The sequence below is a fragment of the Python bivittatus genome, unplaced genomic scaffold (genome assembly GCF_059951505.1).
Source record: "Python bivittatus isolate LINGU-HERP-01145 unplaced genomic scaffold, Pbiv_v1 ctg000310_np1212, whole genome shotgun sequence".
NCBI lineage: Eukaryota > Metazoa > Chordata > Lepidosauria > Squamata > Pythonidae > Python > Python bivittatus.
The window spans coordinates 2,558,843-2,579,624 of NW_028277054.1; the positions used below are offsets into that span (position 1 = coordinate 2,558,843).

Below are 20,782 nucleotides of genomic sequence, written 5' to 3' on the forward strand. Positions count from 1 at the left end.
AAGCCCCTGGACTGGAGATCCACAAGGTTTGATGTTATGCCCCTCCTTCCCCCAAATCCCACTTGGCAACTGCACCTCATTGTTTCCACATCGAAAGATTGTTTCATCCTTTGCTCAACCTGCCCAGGGAAACAGACTCCTCAAATACCTCCAGATCTGGCCAGATTGCTACTCTACTATTACCTGCTACTGTTCAAGCACAACATAATTCTCAGAAATTGCTTGTAACTGTTCCATAATGCACAGCAGGTCTGGATAACTCTCACCTGTCGTGGATGTTTCCCTTGTCATCACCCATGGTGACTGTGACATTGCGCACCTTTGTGAGGTCAAAGTTCATGTCATGCTGGTGGTAATCGGGTGTCACCCAGCCTACCCACACACAAGTGGGCTCTTGGCCTGCAAATATCCGGACTGAGTAGTAATACTGTTAGGTTGGAAAGAGAAAGGTGCAAAAGGTAAAATTAATATGGCATTGGACATGCAGTCGCTAATTCAAACATTACTAACAGTTAAGCAAAAGTATTCTGTAAATAACTCATGGAAAAGAGATTAGGAAAATAACATGTTAATCTCACCCCATCCAGCACTTCCATTCTGGAATACCGGAAGTGCACTCCAAACAAATCTGGACGATGTCAGCTAGGGACAGGCAATATTATATTAAGTCACTAGATATCTAAGTTCCTGTTACCGTTGTGGTGTTCATGATGATCTCAGGATCATCCCGGTCATCAGGAACGACTTCCTCTTCAAGTCGAGGTACCGTGGGGACTACAGGAGGAGGGGTAATGAGGGTGGTGGCTTTCTTGGCTTTGAACAAGAAGCTGGAGAAGATAAATGGCAAGGAGGGCATGGTCAGAAAGGACAGCTGATCCCTCATTCAAGATGTCACCCTGATTTTCTCCAGGCATGCTTCTTGGAAATGAGCTCTGCTCACCTCAGTGAGAACTAGTTCAGAGTCAATACACATCTGATCGTATTGATAGTCCTCCACACCAAGAATGCTTCACTCCCACTCTGGTATCTAAAGATCTTTTTCATTATTCCTTTTGAACCCAGTAATTTCACCACTAGGGTACTTCCTGAACTGGTAAGCTTTCTATAGATTTCTCACCCTCTTTTGGTTTTGCTTTTCTCATTGGAGGAATCCTTCTCATTCTCGGCTTTAGGGGCCTCTTTGGGTGGCTCCTTGTGTGCAGCAGGGGGACCAGGGCCTTGCTTCTCTTTCTCAGCTTCCTCAGCCTCCTTGCGACTGGCGGTTTTCTTCAACTGCTCGTACTCGGAATCAAGGTCAACGTCCTTGACCTCATCTTCCGGGATGGTGAGTGCGTGGGTGAGTGGAGTGGTACCAGCTGGGACCCTGAACTTCTCATAGAACTCCACTGGCATACTGAGACGTAAGAAGAGGAGTTCCACAAGAGCATTCTGGGAGCCGAATGTTCGGTGTGTCAGCTTTAGACACGGTGGGTTGTCCACAGTGCCATCAATCCGTGACATCTGCCCATGGAAGATAAAAGCACAAGGCTAGAGTAGCAGTGGACAAGCTTCTTCCCATGCTCATCCTAACCTCCCATTACTGTTTTTAAAAGTGTATTATGGAGAACCCTCATCAGACTCTTCCAGAACTTATCAAACTTAACAAACATTCCTTAGTAGAAAGCTGTGTGAATAAGCTTCACTTGCTCAACATCACCAATCTTCTGACAGGTCATGTAGTCATGGAGGTGGCATCAGAGGAACACTCATAGGAGATATGTGCTTTCAAAACCAATGCTCCAGATAACCACACTTCCTCTCTCTCATGCACAATCTCTCATCTCATTTCAGTCATGAGTTCAACCACAGTCTTGCCCCACTACAAACAGACTCTCACAGATGACACCATCAGTGCCTCTGGCTCCCCTGTTCTTTAATGTTGTCATCATTTTTCACTGCCGCATTTTCCCCAGGCTCAGGCTCAGGCTCAGGCCCAGGCCCAGGCCCAGGCCCAGGCCCAGGCCCAGGCCCAGGCCCAGGCCCAGGCCCCATGCTCTGGCACCCACCAATCTTTTTCACTGGCTTCAAAAACCCTTCAAGTTCCCCTTGTTCAAAAAGGTGCTCCTTTCTCCTCACTAAACCAACCCAAAAATATTTTGCTCATCAACCCTTCCCCTTTCAGAATGTCCTCTGCCGCCATTGTTGGTTCTGAATCACGGAGCTCTCCTTATCAGCATGGGTCCCAAAGGACTTTGCACACAAGCTGCAAGGGGCACCCTCCAAGGCTTCACCCCTCGAATTAGTCTCCTGCTCTCACCTCGTAATGAGGGTGCTCAGTTGGCACTGGGGAAAACTGGGGCAGGCTTTTGCTGAACCACATGGTGACGTCCCGCTTAGTGTTGATAGCAAAGGGTTCGTAACCCTCCTGCAGGCCACAGATGGTGAAATAGCGAAGGCTGCTGACATCCTGGCCCAGGTTGAGGCGTCCCACCTGGGACAGGCCCAAACTGCACACTGGGATGAAGCCTGTAAATGATGGGGAGGAAAAACTGAAGCCAGGCCACTGAGGTTCCCTCCGCTTTCTGTTTTACCCCATCCAGTCCCCTTAATTGTTTTGAAAAAGAACTTGGGCCCACTTGTAGCTATTCCATAATTCCACGCCCAGGAAGAAACACATTCAGAACTTGCTACTGAGCACAGTATTTATACAGCATCCTAAGAGTTCAATGTTTCTTTTGCTTTTGTCAATCCAATTTCTAGTCCTTATGTTTTGGAAAAAGATGCTCTGAAGTGCCTGAGCAACATCTGAAAGAAACTTTCCTAATGGATTGGAGAAACCAGTCCTGGGCAAGCATCTTCAACCTGCATCTATTATGCAGATCACAACATCCAGCAATTATGAAGAACTCAACCTCTCAACGAACAAAAAGCTGAGACCCAGGAGCACTCTGCTTACCATCCCCAGTCTCTATTTCTTTGAAGGCCAGCTCAGACCCGGAGTCACTGATCAACATCTCCCCATTAAGCGTAAACATGATGTGGTTATCAGTCAGGTCAATCATGCAGCCAACCACGTCTCCTGGCTGCCATGGGCGGCCAAAAGGCTCGCTCCCTATGTGCCAACGCTGACCCTGCAGGACGAAAAGAAAAGAAGGGACCCTTCAGGGAACAGAACAAGAAGAACAGCCAAGGGCTGGCCCAGGAGTAAGAGGACGATGCAGCCCAGACTCACCCGATGTCCGTTGAAGACATAGGAGAGGTCATCCGCTCCCAGCTCCACGTCAGGTCGCACGTTCGGGCGGGCCCACCCCACACGCATCTCACCAGTGGTGACAGCCTCAAACTCAAAGTACCACTTGCCCGACTTCACTGCGTAGAACTGCTCGGCCCGGAAAATGCGGACTTTTTCTGACCGGCCCTTGGTCAGTTCCAGACCTGCTCAGAGGCCAGGAAGAAGGGTGGGTGGAAAAGCAAGGCTATCTGTTCATAGTATCTGATAGCTGACAAATTCTGCTTTTGAGTGACACATAAAGGACATGTTCAAACGAGTCCCATGCCACAACTGAATATTCTCCCCTATTTTACCATCTCCTTATCTGAAATATTTGCATGGCCTTTTTCTTGCCTTTTTCTTTCCTTTTAATGTGCTACGTGTCTATATGCAGGAAGAATAGCCTGCACCGTGAATGCTAGCATTTAGGGGAAAAGTTGGCTGACAATTCTTCCTTTTCCAATGTGAGATTTCTAGGTATAAATAATGTGTTTTGTAATATGGGGAAAAGCATTCAAACCTGCAAACTCAACTCTCCATGCTGAAGTAGGAAGAACTGCACCATCATTTCTATTAAATTATTATGGTGCTAACCTTCCTCTTTCCATTTCAATAGTTCACCCCACAAAGCTAATATGTGAAGTAATAAAATCCACCATTATAACTCTCTAACATTTCTCTAGAATAGAACTGTACCAGCAATTGCGTCTCAATTCATCAAAACCCCAGGCACTTAAACCTTTCCATCAAAAAGAGAGTAAGTCAAAATACCTTTTGCTGGAAAGCTTTCTAGAAGGCCAAGATGAGAAAGATCTACCATTCCCCCAGGTGCCAACCACCTAAACTTTGGAGGCAGGATGCCCAAAGTCAGGTCTCCAACAAGGTTTTTGGCAAACAGGCAACCCTCTGGCTGATCGTGCCGATCATCTGGCCATTTCCAGCGAAGGGGGCAGAAAACCAGAGGATGAAAAGTGGAAGGACACTCACTGGTTTCCTGATCTGGCGGTTCAATGTTGTAGCCATAGCCAAGGAGGGTCCGCACTGCTTCACGCAAGCTGTCCCGGTTTGTTTTCTTGGTCCGCTCATCTAGTAGGTTGTAGGGCACCAGGCGGGGGTTACGTTTGTTTTTGATGTCCTGGAAGGGGTGCACCACAGGAAGAATCACTCATGTATATGGACAAAAAGTAGTTTATCAAAACATATCACAAAGCAACATGCATCTTACTAGAAAGCTGGTAGGAGTGGAAGAGATGACCTGTGGTACACCACCAGATACCACCTTTGTGGTCCCTCATCACATACCACACCTTCCTTTGCTCCCCTCCCCTGACAGGTTGTGGCTTCTAGCCATCAGTCCACAAGACCCCACAGGACTTCCTTCCTTCCTTCTTTCCTTCCTTCCTCTGGAATCCCACACCTGTACAACACTGTAAGTCCAGCCCTGCTGGACACGATCCCTTGCCCAGACATTATGCCCATTCTCAGCCAGCTTGTCCACCAATGTATTCTGGGCTGGAGTGAGCTTGATGTGGTTGAGGTCTAATGGTGCTGGTTTGTAGCCATTGGACATCATGTACCTGCAAAGGAGGAAGCCAAAGCAGGACTTTAGGACAGGGAAAGCTAAGTCGTTGCTCTGGACTTAATTTTAAAGTTCTTCTGCAAGCCATCATTTCAGTGGCAGAGTGCTCTCTCTCTCTCCAATAATTCACTGGTGAGAAAGAGGAGGGGGGAGGGAAAGTATGGTGGTTCCTCTGCTTTGGGTTCTAACCAATACCAGTCTTGGGTTCTAGGTTCTGGCAGATCAGGGCTGCCAGAATGTGATCCCAAAAGAAAAAAGGCCTTGCCCTGGTTTAAAATCAAGGCTGTAAACTCTGTTGGCGGCCCCCCAGACTGCACTGGGGACTGTGTTCTCTCCTCCTTCCCTCAGTTCCTTTGTCCCTCCAGAGAAATCAAAACATGAACCTTGCTCAATGGAGCAAGAGCTGAATAACCCCCCTTTTCTGTTTCAGCTGAGCTAAACACTGGATCACATAACCAGGGCCATATAGGCTTCTCCTGGGTGAAGAAACATTTCCCATTTCCACATCCCTGCCACTGGAAGGCACTGGTTGGGCCTGATGGACAGTTAGGACACTGTACATGCGGCACATGGGAGCTAAACCAGTTACGTTTTAGGAAGCTTTGTTTTCTTAAGGTTCTCTTCAGCTTTCTCATCTGCCATCCCCACATGGCAGCCCAGCGCGAGCAAGGTCCTACAAAGGGAAGAGATCAGATTTTTAAAATTCTGGGGGAGTAAGCCACCTCTCTCTTCTTACTTGGGCAGCAAAGTGCTTCAAGCCCCAAGGGTAATTCACAAAATCTCCACTGTGCTGAAAGACTAAATTCTTATCCAGTGAGTTGACAAACTACTTTTGCAGCTCCCCTTATGCTTCACCCCGATGGATGCTGTTGTAATTCGTGGAGACATTCCATTTGTTGTGTCTTTCTCAGTTTCGTTTTGCCTTTCCAAACTTTTCTGCCATCACTGCTAAGCAATCTCTATCTAAATGTCCATGCCATCTCTAACATGCCCCATAATCAAAACGTCCAGGCTAGATGAGGCCGTGGCTCTGTAGATAAAGATAAAGATAAACCCCCTCCTTGTTTCATAGGGGTCTCCCCACCACAACTCACTTGAGGGTCTCTCCTGACATCTGCAGGTTGTAATTGCGTTCAGGCTCAGGAAGGCTGTGGAAATCCAGCAAGCATGGGTGTAGACGTTTGTTGTCATCCCGGATCTGGGATGGAACAAAAGCTGATCAGGGATCCTTGTTACGATTTCACTGGGAGGTGAGAAGGGGAGCAAGTGACATCACCTGAACCATTTATTTATTTAGTCAACGCCACCCATCTCAATCCAAGTGACTCTGGGCAGCGAACAATTTTACAATCATTAAACTCATTAAAACAATTACGAACTATGACCCCACTGCACAAATGACAGGAATTACACAGGTTGCATCACTTGTGTGATGTCATCGTGAGATGCAGGACGCTGCTGTGGCCTGTTAAGGATGCCTATGGCTACAATATTCGCCTTGCTGCAAAAACTAAAGAGATGAAAACCTCCAGCATCTGGTTCCTAGACATCAAAACTCACAGGTCCGTATATCCATCCCTGCTCTATGCGAGTGAGGGCCCAAAGTTCATGGATATTCTCTGCCAATTTCTCACGGATCTTCTCAAGATGAGGAGGCAATACAATCTGCAGGTAAAAAAAAAAAAAGGAAAGAGAACAAGAATGAGAAGTGGAGGCGTGCCTCTCTGAATTAAAAAAGGCATTTTGTTTTTTATAAATATTCTGTATCTGGGTAAGAAAATTTGGGCCACAGTTTGTCTTCTTTGAAGCCATAAACAAGAAAGGCCATTCCAAATTACCCACAGCTTTCTCCACATCAAGAAAAATCATAGTCACCTTCTCTTTCGGGAGAAGGATTTATATTGTCAATAACATTCAAAATATATCTGGTATTATCCCTCATCTCTTTCTTTGGAACATACCAGGTCTGACTGGGATATGCCAATTCAGTTAAAAGGTCATTTATTCTCTTGCCATAAAAAGCTTATACTCCGTATTTCATAAAGAAATAGATCTACATAACTGTAGGCAAGTTGAGTCTTTTCCCTTTTTGTAAATAAAATAAATAAAATCTTCTTTCCATGATGAAGGAAGTACCTGATGTTTTTAGATTTCATTCACTACTTGGGTTAATGGCTTAACCAAGATTTCTTGAAAGACTTTGTATTATATTGCCAAAATATTAAAGGAGGCACTTAAATGCTCAACTCTCAGCAAATGTGCCTTTTGGCTTTAGAGGAAAAAAATGCTCAAATTTTTGGCAGCAAGAGAAACTGGTGAGTCAAAAATGGCAGAATCTAGGTATAAACTGGGTGGGCCTGCCAAATATTGACTCAATGTGTCTGGAGGAGAAGGATTGCCCCACATTTCAGAGAACTAGTTTCCCTCCTGAGGTGGCAATCTTTAAACCAATTAATGGCTTAATTACTCCAAATCCGTTGGCCTGACTAAAAGTTCCCCACTCCCTAATTAATCAGATCTCAGGGTTTTAAACTACAGTATGACAAGCTTTTTTCCCCCCTTCCATCATATTTGATGCATGCATATTAATGCAGATTTGATTAATTAGGTTGGTTGACTATCAATCAACCAGGAGAAGAAATGTATTTCTGTATTTCTAGGTCAGAGAGAGATGAGGGGAATGTGAAAGTACCCACAAGCCCTGCCAGGCGGTCATTGTAGCACTTGTGACTGATTTTGCCCTCCAACCCTCAAATTGCCCACTCCAGTTTTCCCGCATTTTGCTCTGGTGTTTTCTGACAAACAATGCTGAGATGTTCCTACCTGGATGGTATCCACAGGGTAGGGAGTGAATGAAGTGTGCGACAAAGACTGGGTCGGCCCTAGGAGGTTCCGGAAACCATTGATGTCGTGCTTGTACTCCTTGATGGGCTCCACACGCAGCTTCTCACGGGGAAGGAGACCCTCATAGCAGGGAGCGTAGCCCGGGGGTGGCAGGAATTTGAAATCCCCATGGCGCCCTCCCAGGAGGAACCGTACTCTGGCAGCGGGGAAGAGGGAGGAAACGTAGATGCTTATTTATTAATGGCATTGGCCAGGATATTGGCACTTCCCTCTGGGAATTCATGCTCAAAATGAGCTTTCTGTCAGGCCCAGCCCAAGAATGACAGAGAAACAGTCCAACCAAGTTCAGTTCTTTTATAGATTACACCATATAGACAAAATCTTGCCAAACTAAATCTGTACTATGCTAACCTAATACATCTAGTCTGGAAGATTCTAGGGAGCGGCTATCTTAAGTTTCTTCTTCCCACACTCCTGCTCTGGACTGTGTTGTCTCTTGTCCCACCCTCCTTCCTGGGAACCTAGATCTCTTCTGCATTCCATCACACCACCTCCTGCTTCACAGATACATTCCATCACACTTTCCCTGCTTTTGTCCTGTGTGGTTGGAGGGGGTGATATTGAGCACCTCACCCAAAATCATGTAGTGAAATTTCTGAAGATTCAAATCCATCTTCACCTAATCCCCCCTAGTCCTGGTCTAAGATTACAGTGGCTCTCAGGTCAACCTCCATTTGGTCTCATTTTCACACTACCAGGGTCAAGCTTACTTGATGCCTGCAGAGAAGCTGATCACAGGGAAAAAGAGCCCATCCAGGTTGAAGTTCTCAAACATGCCTTGAACAGGGAAGCCGTTGATGCGGAAAGAGATACTGGGCACACTCAAGTCGAGGCAGCAGCTCACCACGTCATCTGCCCCCAGTATGTGCTGTCCAGGGGATGTCACTGCCCGAGCCACACGGCCTGCGCCAGGTGGAAAAGAGACAAGCAGTTCAAAACAGGGAAATCACTCCAAGAATAGCATGGTGAAGAAGACTGAGAAAGTGAGGTGTGTGTACCCTGAATGTAGAAAAATAATTCTGCTCCCTGGTAAATGAGGTCAGAGCAGGATTTGGTCAGCTATAATGGTCATGCAAATTGAATAATTGTGTCCTATTTCTTATAATTTATATAATTTATTTGTTAGGGTTGATTATCTTCCATAAAAAGCTGGTCTTCTGATGACTCAAGGAGAGAAGGCCACTGCAGGAGCATCTGAGAGGGAGGTGCCCACAGTTGTAGCCACCATCTTGACTTTCTTGACCCTCCCAAATGTCCCTCGGCCACTACTAGACAACTTATTCTCCAAACCCTATTGACCAGTTCCAGAGACACCACAAGACACGGCTCAAGTGCCTTCAACCTTCACAGTTGCAAAAGCTAAAAACATACTCCCTTTCTTTTTTAAAAAAAAGAATAAAAAAATGTTTCTTCAGGGATTCTCTAGAATGTCAGTGGTAGCCCCAAAATCTTTCTCATCCTCTGCTCCTTTTAATGGGCCTTACTGGGACCTTCAGTATATAAGCTGAGTGAGTCACTGGTTTCACACATCCCACTAAGTCAATCTTCTTCTTCATCGTAGCGTTTGCCCACAGGTGCAAGGTCCTGGATGGTGGAGATGCTCAGGCTAGTCTCCAGATCAGTGTTTCTCAACCTTAGCAACTTTAAGATGAGTGGACATCAACTCCCAGAATTCCCCAGCCAGCATGGCTGGCTGAGGAATTCTGGGAGTTGATGTCCACTCATCTTAAAGTTGCTAAGGTTGAGAAACGCTGCTGTAGATAACTCAGTCTTCTTGATACTGAAGCACAAATCAAATTGGCTAAGATGGTTGTTCCATGTCTGAACACAGCACTGGAGTTCTTCCCTGGCAGTAGAATCCCACTAAGCCAATTTTTTTAAATCTATGTTTGACTAAGCTGTATCACTCTAAGCCATAACTATGATTAATACCTAGAATGGCTGGGATCCCAAAGCACACTAACCAAGCAAACTATATTGTGGTTTAACAGGAACCTAGCCTGTGACTGGGGTTCATCCTGTGTACTAAGCTATGGTTTGCTAATTATGGATTATTAACTAAGCTACAATTGTGATTTGCGCAATGTGTGAGAACTCAGCCAGTGAATATGCAAAGGACTGAAACCCCAGACTGGGGTTTTTCTTTCTTCTGCCTCTCCCCCTGTGGCTTCAAAGGCCATGTGAACAAGTTTGCCCGTTGCACTGAGTGAAGCAGTCATGAAAGCATGAACCTCACCTGACCAAAGGTGGAGACCATCAAAGCCAAAAGAGTAAAGGTCATCGCCAACGCCGTTGCCGCCCCAGCCTTCTCCACCTCCTGGATAGGGGCTATAGCCTTCAGCCATGGCCCAGCCAACCCGCAAATGCGTGGTCTGTGCAGTCACAAATGGCTCCACAGAATCCACAATCAGCTCATAATACCACTTCTTGTACTGGGTGGATCCATCGTGTGTGCCCAGGAAGATGTTGGGGCGCATGCTACAGAATGGAAGAGAAGACAGGACAGGGAAAAGAAAGGATCAAAATGGAAAACTAAGACCACAGGGAAGGAAACATGACTGGGGCCTTGGATGATCTCAAAAAGCTAAGCAGGATCAGACTGGTTAATACTTGGATGGGGGACCACTAGAAAATCCCCTATGTAGGCTTGATGGAGATTTCTTTCATGGAGGAAAAAAGTCTTAGAAAAAGGCATGATTGCAAACTACTTTGGCCCTGGTACCAAGAAAATTAAGTCAACATGTCCACGAAGCTGTCAGGAGTTGAGATCCATTTGGAAGCTGTATGTTCAGCTTTGGAACTTGGAGAGCTAGAAATGTGATCTTTCTTTGAAAAAAAGCTGACATTCCTTGGAAGTTTAAGGCCACCCCCAAATCTATACATGGTGCTTTTTTCCCCTCTTTGACTCCAGCCCAACTCCAGGAGACCTGCTGCAGAGAGGCATCAAAGATGGTGAAGGAGCAACCTGGTGACGTGGTTGATGAGCCTTGTTTGCAAGAGAAGATCCCTCCCTGGCAGCAAGTTTTCAGTGATCAGGTTTTGGTTGGAGCGGACAGCCACGCCGTTGCAGACGCACAGAGAGCAGAGAACGTCCAGCACCTGTCAAGGGAAGAAGGGAAGAGCCACAGTAGTTTAAGAACACACCGAGCACCTTGAAATGAGAAAGGAAGAGAAGGAACCAGCTGGAGAATTCTTGGCCAAGCTAAAAAGTAAAGAAAGGCTCTGGCTGTTCCTGCTCTCTGCACCACCCAGATTTAAGTTGCAGCTAGTCAGAAAGAAGGGAATGAGTCCCAGACTTCAAAATGATCTTTGTCACCCCATTGGGAATCATCCTCCCTTCCTCCACTGAAGGCATGCAGAATACCTGCACCAAAGCTGATTGCCTGGCCTGAAATCCAAGGGAGTACCATCATTCTGTACTTTAATTTCAAAGTTTAAAAGGCAGGCTTCTAGTCCTCATTAAATGTCCCTGCCCTAGTCCTTGCCTCAGGCACAGGCCAAGCTGGGCCCAACATACCTTGTGGTTGCGTCCATGTTTGTCCAAGAGGGAGATAATGGACTTGATGTGGTTTTCCTGGATGATATTTAGCACTTCTGGGCTTTCAATGAGCACGCAGTATAAAACCTCCAAGATGCCTGAAGAATGAGATTAAGGAGAATGCTTGTGTTTTCACACCCTTAACCTGCTCAGTAACAAACCCATCAGCTGCATTTTCATATTTAATTAAGACTGATTCGTTCTTATCTTGGCAAGGGTTTGTGGCTTAAAATGGCTTAAGGTTCAACGCATTGTGCGAATCCAGAAAATCACTCACCAGGCGGAATATGTGGTGGGAAGCCATTTGCCACCAAGAAAGCTCCTTTCCTCCTATTTATTTAGTTCTTTATTGCATTTCAAATTCACCCACTAGTATTCTAAGCAGACTGTTATTATAAAAAAACCTTACCCATTACCAATAATGCTTCATCCTCAAGGTACACAGTGAAGCAATAAAAACAATAAAGCGGTTAATAAATAGCAGGGGAAACGGATAATATATACTACCCTCTTTCTCTGTCCATAGGGCGGAAAGACAGGATCACCTGGGGATAATCCCGCTTCAGGGCAGGCACTGAAAATCAAAGGATCTCCTTATGCTGAGAAGGCGATCCGCTTTCCAGGAACAGCAGGCCCAGTGGTGTAAAGCAGTCCAGCTCCCTTGCCCCCCAGGGAGGAAGCCCCCCAAATGTGCAATTTGTACTGAAACAGCCCCTCTGCTCACCAGAGGAAGCCTCCAATCGGTCCAGCTTGCTGACCAGCCAGTCCAGGTTGTTGGAAAACAGGGCGCAGTTGGAGCGGTTTCCACGGATCAGCGAGGCTGCATGGCAGGAAGACAAGATGGCGGTGATGCCCTTGGTTCATCTCCAGTACAGTGTTATGTCATTGGCCCAACATTTTGCTCTGGGGCACTCGAGCAGTGTTTCTCAACCGTGGCCACTTGAAGACGTCTGGACTTCAACTCCCAGAATTCCCCATGGGAATAACCCTAACCCATGGGAATTCTGGGAGTTGAAGTCCACCTGTCTTCAAGTAGCCAAGGTTGAGAAACACTGCACTACACGAATGTTGACTAGGAGCTTTCAGCAATGAAGGAGATGACCTAGAATGGTGCATTGGGGCCCTTCTGCTCCTTGACCCACATTCAGCTGGTCAATATAAAGCAACTATCGTTTAACTTGGCGTCTGTGCTTGCCTTTTCCACTTTCTGCCCCACCTTGATTGATTTCCATCTCACATTTACTTTGTACAACTCCAGGTGGCCTGTATAATGCTCCCACCTCCTCTTTCCCCCCAACAACAACCCTGTGAGGTGGGCTGGACTGAGAGAGAACGAGCCACCCAAAGGCACCCAGCCACCTTCCAGGACTAGAGGTCAAGTTCTTCCGGTTTCTAGTCTGGCACTTTTGCCGCTACATCTACTGGCTCTTAAGAATGGAGGACTTCATTTGGAATCACGTTTTCTGATCCTGAGCTGGGATAATCTTACTTTACTTGGTCTACAAGTCACTCCAGGAGCTCTTTTGGCTGAAGAGGAGAAGAGAAACACTTAGAGGAACTAAATAAGCAATCCAGGGTCTCTGCAAGGGACAGGGTTGGCTTTCTCCCCAGTGTGGCAATCAGGCCCTGTGCCAACTGGAAGCATGAAATTGGTCTGCTCTCTGCATCCATAGCAGCCTCTTTTTCTCTGGGTTGGGCACACAGCAGACACCCCCTCTGTGCATCTCACAAAGCTAAAGTCAGAGGGGTGGTTTGTAAAAGTAGCAGGTAAACCCCAATTGATTTGCGGGCCCCTGCTCTCCGCCAAGGCTCTGGGAGAGATTCCAACAAACTCAGGAACTGTATTGTATTCAAACAAGGGGCTCTGGTCACCAAAATACACTGGGACCCTGTTCTCGACTCAACTGACCTAACAATTCATAGAGCAAGTTCACAATCTCCTTCCAAGACTCGGCGGCGTCCTCTCCAGCGAACTCCGCAAAGTGTGCAGCAGTGCTGTACACGTTGAGGCGGTCGATGCAGTTCAGAACGAGGGTGATCATCCCCTGTAAGACAGCAGGGACCCACTTCAGCCCAAACGCCCCCAACCCACCTGTCTTAACTTCGTGTTTGAAAGGCAGCGGAGTACGTGCCTTTATAGGGCAGGAGACCTCAACAACAACAGTACTGTATGTGTTTAAGCAATAAAAACCACATCCTGGCTGGGTTTGCGCATAATGCTAGCCAGAAGTTTTTCAACCATGCTTAAGGTGTTTTTTTTTTTTTGGTCCCTCTTCCCTTTCGATGAAAACTGGCCAAAACGTTGTGTTATTTTGCAGAGCAGTGGTCTAGGGTGGAAATGGTGCTCATCTGCTGGGTTGCTCATACATCACACTAAGCCAAAATCCCAGTTTATGGGCAGATGTTATTCAGAAATGGCTTTATTATTCCACAAAGCCCGCCGTGGGACTTTCTCCAAGTCCTGCTGATTTGTTGCGTTGCAGCCACAGGGCAGGCTGGTCAACGTTTGAGGAATTGGGGGCTGCCTCTCAATCTTCCAGAAGCCCCTATAGGGAAGGGATGATGTCACTAAATAAGGGGGAGCCAAACTTTGTAAGCCATTTTATTATGTTGGGGAGGGGGAATTAAAGGATAAGAATGGGAGACCCTATCAGCCTAGCATAGCAGTCCAGACAGGAAGCGTGACCGGATGGATTAATTCTACTTTATTGTAAGGTTAAATTAACAGAATCTTGCAAGTCTGAAAGTACATCTCTCCCCCATCGCCTTTACAGTCCAAGAAACTAGGGAGGGTCCCTTCTGAGACGTTTGCCATGCCCCCATTCCTTCTGCAGGCTTAAGTGACGCTTATCTGTTACCTAGACTGCAGCTCTCCCCCCTGTCTCCCAAGGTCATTCCCACTTACCATTACAGCCTGAAATTATGCTGCCAATTTTTGGCATAAATGGCTGGCGTGGTGGAATAATCTTGAACTGTTGGGGGGTTTTATGGGTGAGAATGTTCGCATCCCAGAGGTCTCCTGAACCCTTAATTTTGAAAAGGAGAAGGAGAAGAAACAAACCACACCACCAAAAATCAGCAATTCCGCTGCTGAATTTTAGTGGTGTGACCTTGGATGCTGGCAGGGAAGCCACGGGCCACCTGTAGGCTGCTCACTTTGCTTTCTAGTCACCCCGACTTCAGTATGGCTTGCTTACCTCCTCCTGGAAGAGGTTTTGCCTGTTCTTTAGGGAACGGAGCTTGGTCTGCTTTTCTTCATGCTGGAGCTCTTCCTCGGGATGCTGGAAGTAGTTGATCAGATCCTGCAAGCTGAGTATCATACCTTCAATGGGAAGAGTCACGGGAGTGCTTGACTTGACCTTTCCGATCAGGGTATCCAGGCCTCTGGAGGAGAGGGAAAGCAGAGGCTGAGGCTGGGGTGATGGTCCTGCCATCTTCTTCTCTGACCCCCAGCAGATCGGTAGGGCTTGGGGTCAGAAAGGGACCCTTTCCTCCTTTCCTACCAAGCCCAACACTGCTGGGTAAGACTCAAGAAGCAAGGACTATTCAGACTCCCGTAAGGCATCTTTAATGCTAGCGTTGGAGTAAATACAGACTCTTGGAAACTGCAAAGGAATTTCATTAAATGAGCTCATTAAGGTGGAATCTCTTGGAATGATGTGAATCGCTTCTTCCCGGGTTTCTGGCCACCTGAGCTGAGTTGCTGTTTATAAGATAAGCTGCTACTAGAGTCTTCATTTGTCTTTTGGTTCTTTATGTCTACTCTCTCTTCCATTCCTTTCCCAGGCTCCCCACAATCCCGCAAAACCTGCTCCCTGACTCCATAAACCAAAGACGTTAGGAACTGAGCATTGGGAACTCTTCATTTTCTGCTAGGATCCTTTATCTTTGCCCGTTTTTTTTGCCTTTAGTTCAGGCTTCTGGCTCACCACCCCTCTGCTTCCCAGACCTCATCTTCCTACCCACCCATCTTCTTGCACACCCTTCAAACAAGCACACCATTTGTCACAGTAACAGCCAAAGACTCTTCCTCAGTAGAGCTATTAGAATGTCTGTGAACATTCCGTGACAACCCAATGGTTCGAGAAAGCAGAAATCATAAACTAACAGCAGCTCCAAAGAGGCCAGTTTCTTGTGTTCCCATGGAAAAGAACCTGCACGATGCTTACTTGATGAACTGGTTGTAAAGCCCCGAAGTGCTGTAGATCATCCGGGCGGCTTGTGACTGCTCATGCTGGCAGCGGGTAAGTGAGAGGGCATCATCCATATGCCCTTCCTGATGCAAGATGGCCTGTGGGAGGTGCAGATATGCATTAAGAAAGGCTCAACATCTAAGGCAGCTGGGAGTCTCAAAGCGGTGATCCGGGTTCCAGCACTGGACTCTGGGCAACGAGCATCTTGCCGTCATGTTGTCTGCTGAGTCATGATGCCATTGCTGCAAGTGGCCAGAGGTGGAACTGCAACTACCAACCTCCAAAAGGGTCAGCTGACAGCAAGAGCCAATTGGATTGTATTTGATCTTATAAAAGCTGCTGGCCGGGGTTAGATTCCTCATTCAGGACAAGAGAATGCTCAGACATAGGCTGAGATGCTCAGGGTCAGCATTCCCTATATCACCACTTGAGCATGAGAGGAAACCTGCCAGCCAAGACTCACCCTTCTCTTGAGCAATCCCAGACGCAGCGCCTTGGCGTCGGCAGCTGCGTAGGTAACCCAGAGACCACTGTCCACGTGTTGCACAAAGCACATGGACTCTCCATACTTGATCTCAGGGGCTCCCATGCCTTCCACATCTCGCTTTGGAGCCACATCCAGCTTTTCCTGAAAGAGTAAGAGGAGGAGCAGAAATTCCAGTGAAATCTCCCAATGTTCCAAAATGTGGAGGTACTTAAAACACCAATGTAAGGGGCCCCCACCCTCACCACAGGCACTTCTGAAAGACTGGCACTGATGATGCTACCTGGTTGGGCAATGAAACGTCTGCAATCAAACAACCAAGCTCAGAGAGCACCAAGGACTCCACTTCTGAAAGACTTGCATTTGCATTTCTCAACCTGGGCAAGTTCCAGATGTGTGGATTCAAAGTTCCAGAATTCTCAGCAGGGGTGGTGCTGCTTGAGGAATTCTGGGAGTTGAAGTCCGCACATCTGGAAGTCTCCAAGGTTGAGAAACATTGCTTTAAAACATGGTCTTTAGGGCACTTTCAATCTCTCCAAGAGAACTGTAGTCCAGAGGTCTCTTGTTCACACCCTTTTGAACCCACTTCTGGGCAGGATCAGCCACTAACACGAGGAATCCTCTCACCTTTGAGATCCGGAAGCAGAAAGATGTTGCTTTGGTGTTGGCCTTCTCAGCATCCACCACAACCAGCCCCTTCTCCTCAGTCAGTGCCAAGTAATGTCCCGTTGTGACATGACGGACACGAAACGGTTGACCCCATTTCATGTGACTGCCGCTCCAGCTGTTAGGACGGAAGGAGCCCCAGGATTAAAGGAAGAGCCCGGTTAACACTTTGTGCTAAGAAAGACAATGTTTGGTTTAGTTTGGGATGAAGATGGTTTGTATTTCCTTGGTTATGGCTTAGCATGTTATGCTAAACCAGTGCAACGTGGGTACAGACCAGCATATTCCCAGCCAGATTTAATACTATTTTCTGACCAAGCCAGAGAATGCCAGCATGGCATGAGAAGCTGCACAGAAGTCAATTAAGTGAAGAACACTGAATGAAGGTTCCAAGGCAAGCGAGAAGATGAAGACTAAAGAGGAAGATGAAGACTAAAATGAACTGTATAAATAAAATAAATAAATAAAGCATGGAAAAAACTGCCTACCTGATACGGAGGGGCTCCAGGCGCCAGAGGGATCGGGCCTGGGAACAGGCAGCTCCCCCTTCATAGTTCACCACCCTGCAGAAAACAGTTTTAAAAAGGGGCAGGACTTGGCTGACTGGTGCTTGAGCCTGATTCAGAGGCCGAATTCTCACATTATGCGGAGTTATCAAGGGATCTGTTTCTTTATGGCTTCGTGCAACACCTGAATCCAGCCAATGGGGTTTGTGAATGTGGCCAACTATGCATTCCACAAGCCATAGTTAGGTAAACCATTATTTAGTCAGCCATGGACACAATAACCACACTCCTGGTTGCCTTGCTATGGCCTCCTGTGTTCGCCTTTTCTTCTCTGGGCACCCTCGAGATGTGTGGAGTCCCAGAATTCTCAGCCAGAGGCATATTGGCTGGGGGGATTCTGGGTAGACATCTGAAGACCCCTGTGTTGGGAAGGCTGTTTTAAAGGGAGCTGTGATTCAACATCACAGACTGACTCAACCGGTGTTCACATTGGACAGGAAGGACCACCCTAGCCCTTGCAAAAACGGAGGTGTGCCATTTTGGGATCAGAGACAGCTCTGTGGATAGAAATCTAGGGTGAGGAAAGGACTAGAAGGGGAAGAGGATCACCACAAAGGTTGGGCCAAACTCTTTGACCAACAGAAAGAATACCTAAAGAGCTCCAACAGCAGTCACATCCATACTTCCCCATTAGTTCCTCCCCACCTTTTGCTCCTCTTGAAGGTCTGTGGATTCATCCATGGCTCAAGTCAGGATACCCACCTGCGCTGCTCTTCATTCTGATCTGTGGTGGAGATGGTGAGGCATTCATCCATGTGGCCATGGAAGAGGCGCATGACGTGGCCACCAGTCACATACCCTTATGTTCAGAGAGATGAGAGAGCAGAATGAATAAACAAGCACATGATCTCCAGACCCCAGGATGGCAACAGGGCAAGATGGAATTAAGGTCCAAGGTCAACCCAGAGCTCCAGTTCCCATCCAGTGCATGGACTCACCTCTGCAGCACATGGACCATCTTTGCTCTTTGCCCAGAAATTCGCCACATTATCTGAAATCTCTGCAGCCAAAAGGAACTTCTCCCCACCCCACCCACACACACAAAATGACACACCTTCCTCGCAGCCGGAGCTGATGGGGTTCATGTTCCAAAGGGTTTGCATGAAAGAGGCATCAGCCTGAAGTTCTCCACTGGCTGTGGACAAGTGCTGGAGAAGACAAAAACAACTCACACCAATGGTCAGGCCAAAAAGAAAGAGGAGTGGAGGATATTGGTGGAGGGGGGAGATTTTGCCCAGAGTTTGTTTTAAAGGCAAGCTTCAATTCTGGGAAAATAAAGCAACCAGCACATGATGATGACAGTCTTTTACTGCATTAATCCATAATTGCTTTTCTCGAGGACAGTGTTTCTCAACCTGAGCAGCTTTAAAACATGTGGACTTCAACTGAATTGAAGTCCACCCATCTTAAAGTTGCCAAGGTTGAAAAACATTGGCCTACATTTCTGATCCCCAACCTGAAGGCAACTCCACTACCCTTGGACACGCACCAGATACCGTTCAGAGGAGACACTGACGAGGATGAGGTCGTCCCCCACGCGCACCTTCTCCCCTTCTGACCGCTGCTTCGAGGCAGGGTGGATGGTCCACCAACAGGCTTCTCCTGCAAATGGGAACGAAAAATCGTGGGTGGCTGTCAACACGGCAGCAAAGAATTCAAGCCCATTTTCTGCACCGTTACTTGCTAGCCATACAGTGTTCCCAACCCAGGTCACCCTGGCTGGGGGTGATGGGCATTATAGTCCTGCCTATCAGAAGGGAAAGATGGTAGGCAACGCCTGGTGGAATTTCGGAGGGTTGGGAGAGCAGGGCGTTTTTCTACTTGTTAGTCGGTCATGCTTAGGATGCTAAAGCAAGGGACACAGGACACAATCTTCTGGGACACAGAAGATTTTTAGTAGCCCTGAACAGGATAGGATAGGAAAATTCTTCCTCCCCATCCCTCCAAACCACCTCATAAAATCACAGAACTGTGGAGTTGAAGGGATCACAAGGGTCATCTAGTCCAACCCTCTGTATCGTGCAGGAAAACCAATTAAACTATCTTTGAGAGCTTAGGCCCCCATTTGTTCCCCTTGAGGGTTCAGCCGCATAACATACCTGAAGCATCCTCCTGCAGGCCTACGTCGAAGGCAAGTTTATCCGTCAAGGAGCGAGATGTGGTCAAGCAGCTTAAATACTAAAAATTGGGAAGGAGAAAGGAAGGTGCAGTATAAGCGGAGATTCCTGATCTCAGATGGGGAAGCCAGTACAAGAGAGAAGCCAGATGATGTGACAACTGGCCACAAGGGTGGGGAGTCTATTGATGTAACTTGTCCATGGAGTTTCAGACACGGTAATCTACACTGAGTCTGTTCTGCACAAATATCTTGTAATTAGGACAGTGTTTCTCAACCTTGACAACTTGAAGATGTGTGGACTTCAACTCCCAGAATTCCCCAGCCAGCCATGCTGGCTGGGGAATTCTGGGAGTTGAAGTCCACACGTCTTCAAGTCGCCAAGGCTGAGAAACACTGCTTTAGGAGCTCAGCGATCTTGTTCCGATGACACACTTAATTGGGTAAACAAGGAGGGGGGTTCGGGGGCTGTGGGAACACAAAAAAAAGAGTTAATAGATCCCTAATCAACTAAGTCCGGGGCAATTAGATTTAACCCAGCCATTGCTCAACTACGTTGAGTATGGCGTAAAAGGGCCTTGGCGTGGCACGTGCACACCTAACAATGGTTTCATTTCCACCAGCAGCACAACCTGTACTCTGAGCCTTATTTTTGCAGATCCCAGAGCACCCCCCAGATTCTGCACCATTGTTCATTTTGGGGGCCAAAATAAAGGGCAAAACGAGGCAGTAATTTCATTCCTTAATCCTCTGACTACCTGAGAAAGGGGGAAAAAACTTCTAGAGAGTCTTTTGCCACCTCCAAAATGAAATAACTCAAAGGTCTTGCCTTGATGTGAGTGGGGAGGGGGTTAGTCTGTCATGCAGACAGGGAACTGAGCCAATTAACCCAGTTAAATGAGAGACAATTAACCCAGTTAATTGAAAGCCAATTAACCTAAGAGAGATAGATTTAAATCTCAGCAGCCCCAAGTTAGTTAAGTGGGGTTAAACAAACTCCCCTTTTCCCAGGGTGGCTGCAGAGGGAGTCAAAAATGTCCAGATGGTGCCACAACCATGCAACAAATCCTTGTCCCTTTTTGACACACATCATGCAGCGTGTATAAAAAGGGGGACAGATTCAGTCATGTGGTTGCAGCTGCCATCTTGACCTTTTTGACCACCTCCCATGGACACCTCTGCCTTCCCCAAGTCAGCTGTGTCACCTAGGCTGGTTGGGGAATTCTGGGAGTTGAAGTCGACACATCTTAAAGTTGCCAGGTGTGATGGAATGGAATTATGAAGGCCAGACTCAAGGAGAAAAACGTTTTCTTTCATCTCCTGAGGCGCGAGGGAAAGATAAGAAGATGAGACTGGCACCTCCCTGAGGAATTCACAATGTTGTGGCTGGCATTACTTGGGAGCTGGGGTTTCAGTCTGGGAAGATTCTTGCTAGAGGTTGTAGCTAATAAACATTGCTGGACTGAATTTACATGGTCTCTTGGAG

General features: G+C 47.1%; 1 protein-coding gene across 1 annotated transcript in view; it reads right to left on the reverse strand.

Annotated features, from left to right (window-relative positions):
- RYR1 (ryanodine receptor 1) overlaps window positions 1-20,782 on the reverse strand; it is a 106,167-nt gene that overhangs the window by 62,939 nt on the left and 22,446 nt on the right. Inside the window, exons 5-31 of the mRNA XM_088139821.1 lie at window positions 19,280-19,358; window positions 18,670-18,782; window positions 18,235-18,328; window positions 17,883-17,979; window positions 17,103-17,177; window positions 16,576-16,732; window positions 15,928-16,092; window positions 15,441-15,562; window positions 14,469-14,655; window positions 13,181-13,316; window positions 11,996-12,091; window positions 11,251-11,369; window positions 10,699-10,832; window positions 9,970-10,211; window positions 8,444-8,636; window positions 7,653-7,869; window positions 6,390-6,494; window positions 5,924-6,027; window positions 5,419-5,502; window positions 4,668-4,827; window positions 4,238-4,385; window positions 3,212-3,414; window positions 2,936-3,110; window positions 2,297-2,505; window positions 1,118-1,500; window positions 695-827; window positions 267-427 (exon numbers count right to left, since the gene is read on the reverse strand). Of these exons, the coding sequence (XP_087995947.1) occupies window positions 267-427; window positions 695-827; window positions 1,118-1,500; window positions 2,297-2,505; window positions 2,936-3,110; window positions 3,212-3,414; window positions 4,238-4,385; window positions 4,668-4,827; window positions 5,419-5,502; window positions 5,924-6,027; window positions 6,390-6,494; window positions 7,653-7,869; window positions 8,444-8,636; window positions 9,970-10,211; window positions 10,699-10,832; window positions 11,251-11,369; window positions 11,996-12,091; window positions 13,181-13,316; window positions 14,469-14,655; window positions 15,441-15,562; window positions 15,928-16,092; window positions 16,576-16,732; window positions 17,103-17,177; window positions 17,883-17,979; window positions 18,235-18,328; window positions 18,670-18,782; window positions 19,280-19,358 (4,091 nt within the window). The remainder of the gene's footprint in view (window positions 1-266; window positions 428-694; window positions 828-1,117; window positions 1,501-2,296; window positions 2,506-2,935; window positions 3,111-3,211; window positions 3,415-4,237; window positions 4,386-4,667; window positions 4,828-5,418; window positions 5,503-5,923; window positions 6,028-6,389; window positions 6,495-7,652; window positions 7,870-8,443; window positions 8,637-9,969; window positions 10,212-10,698; window positions 10,833-11,250; window positions 11,370-11,995; window positions 12,092-13,180; window positions 13,317-14,468; window positions 14,656-15,440; window positions 15,563-15,927; window positions 16,093-16,575; window positions 16,733-17,102; window positions 17,178-17,882; window positions 17,980-18,234; window positions 18,329-18,669; window positions 18,783-19,279; window positions 19,359-20,782) is intronic.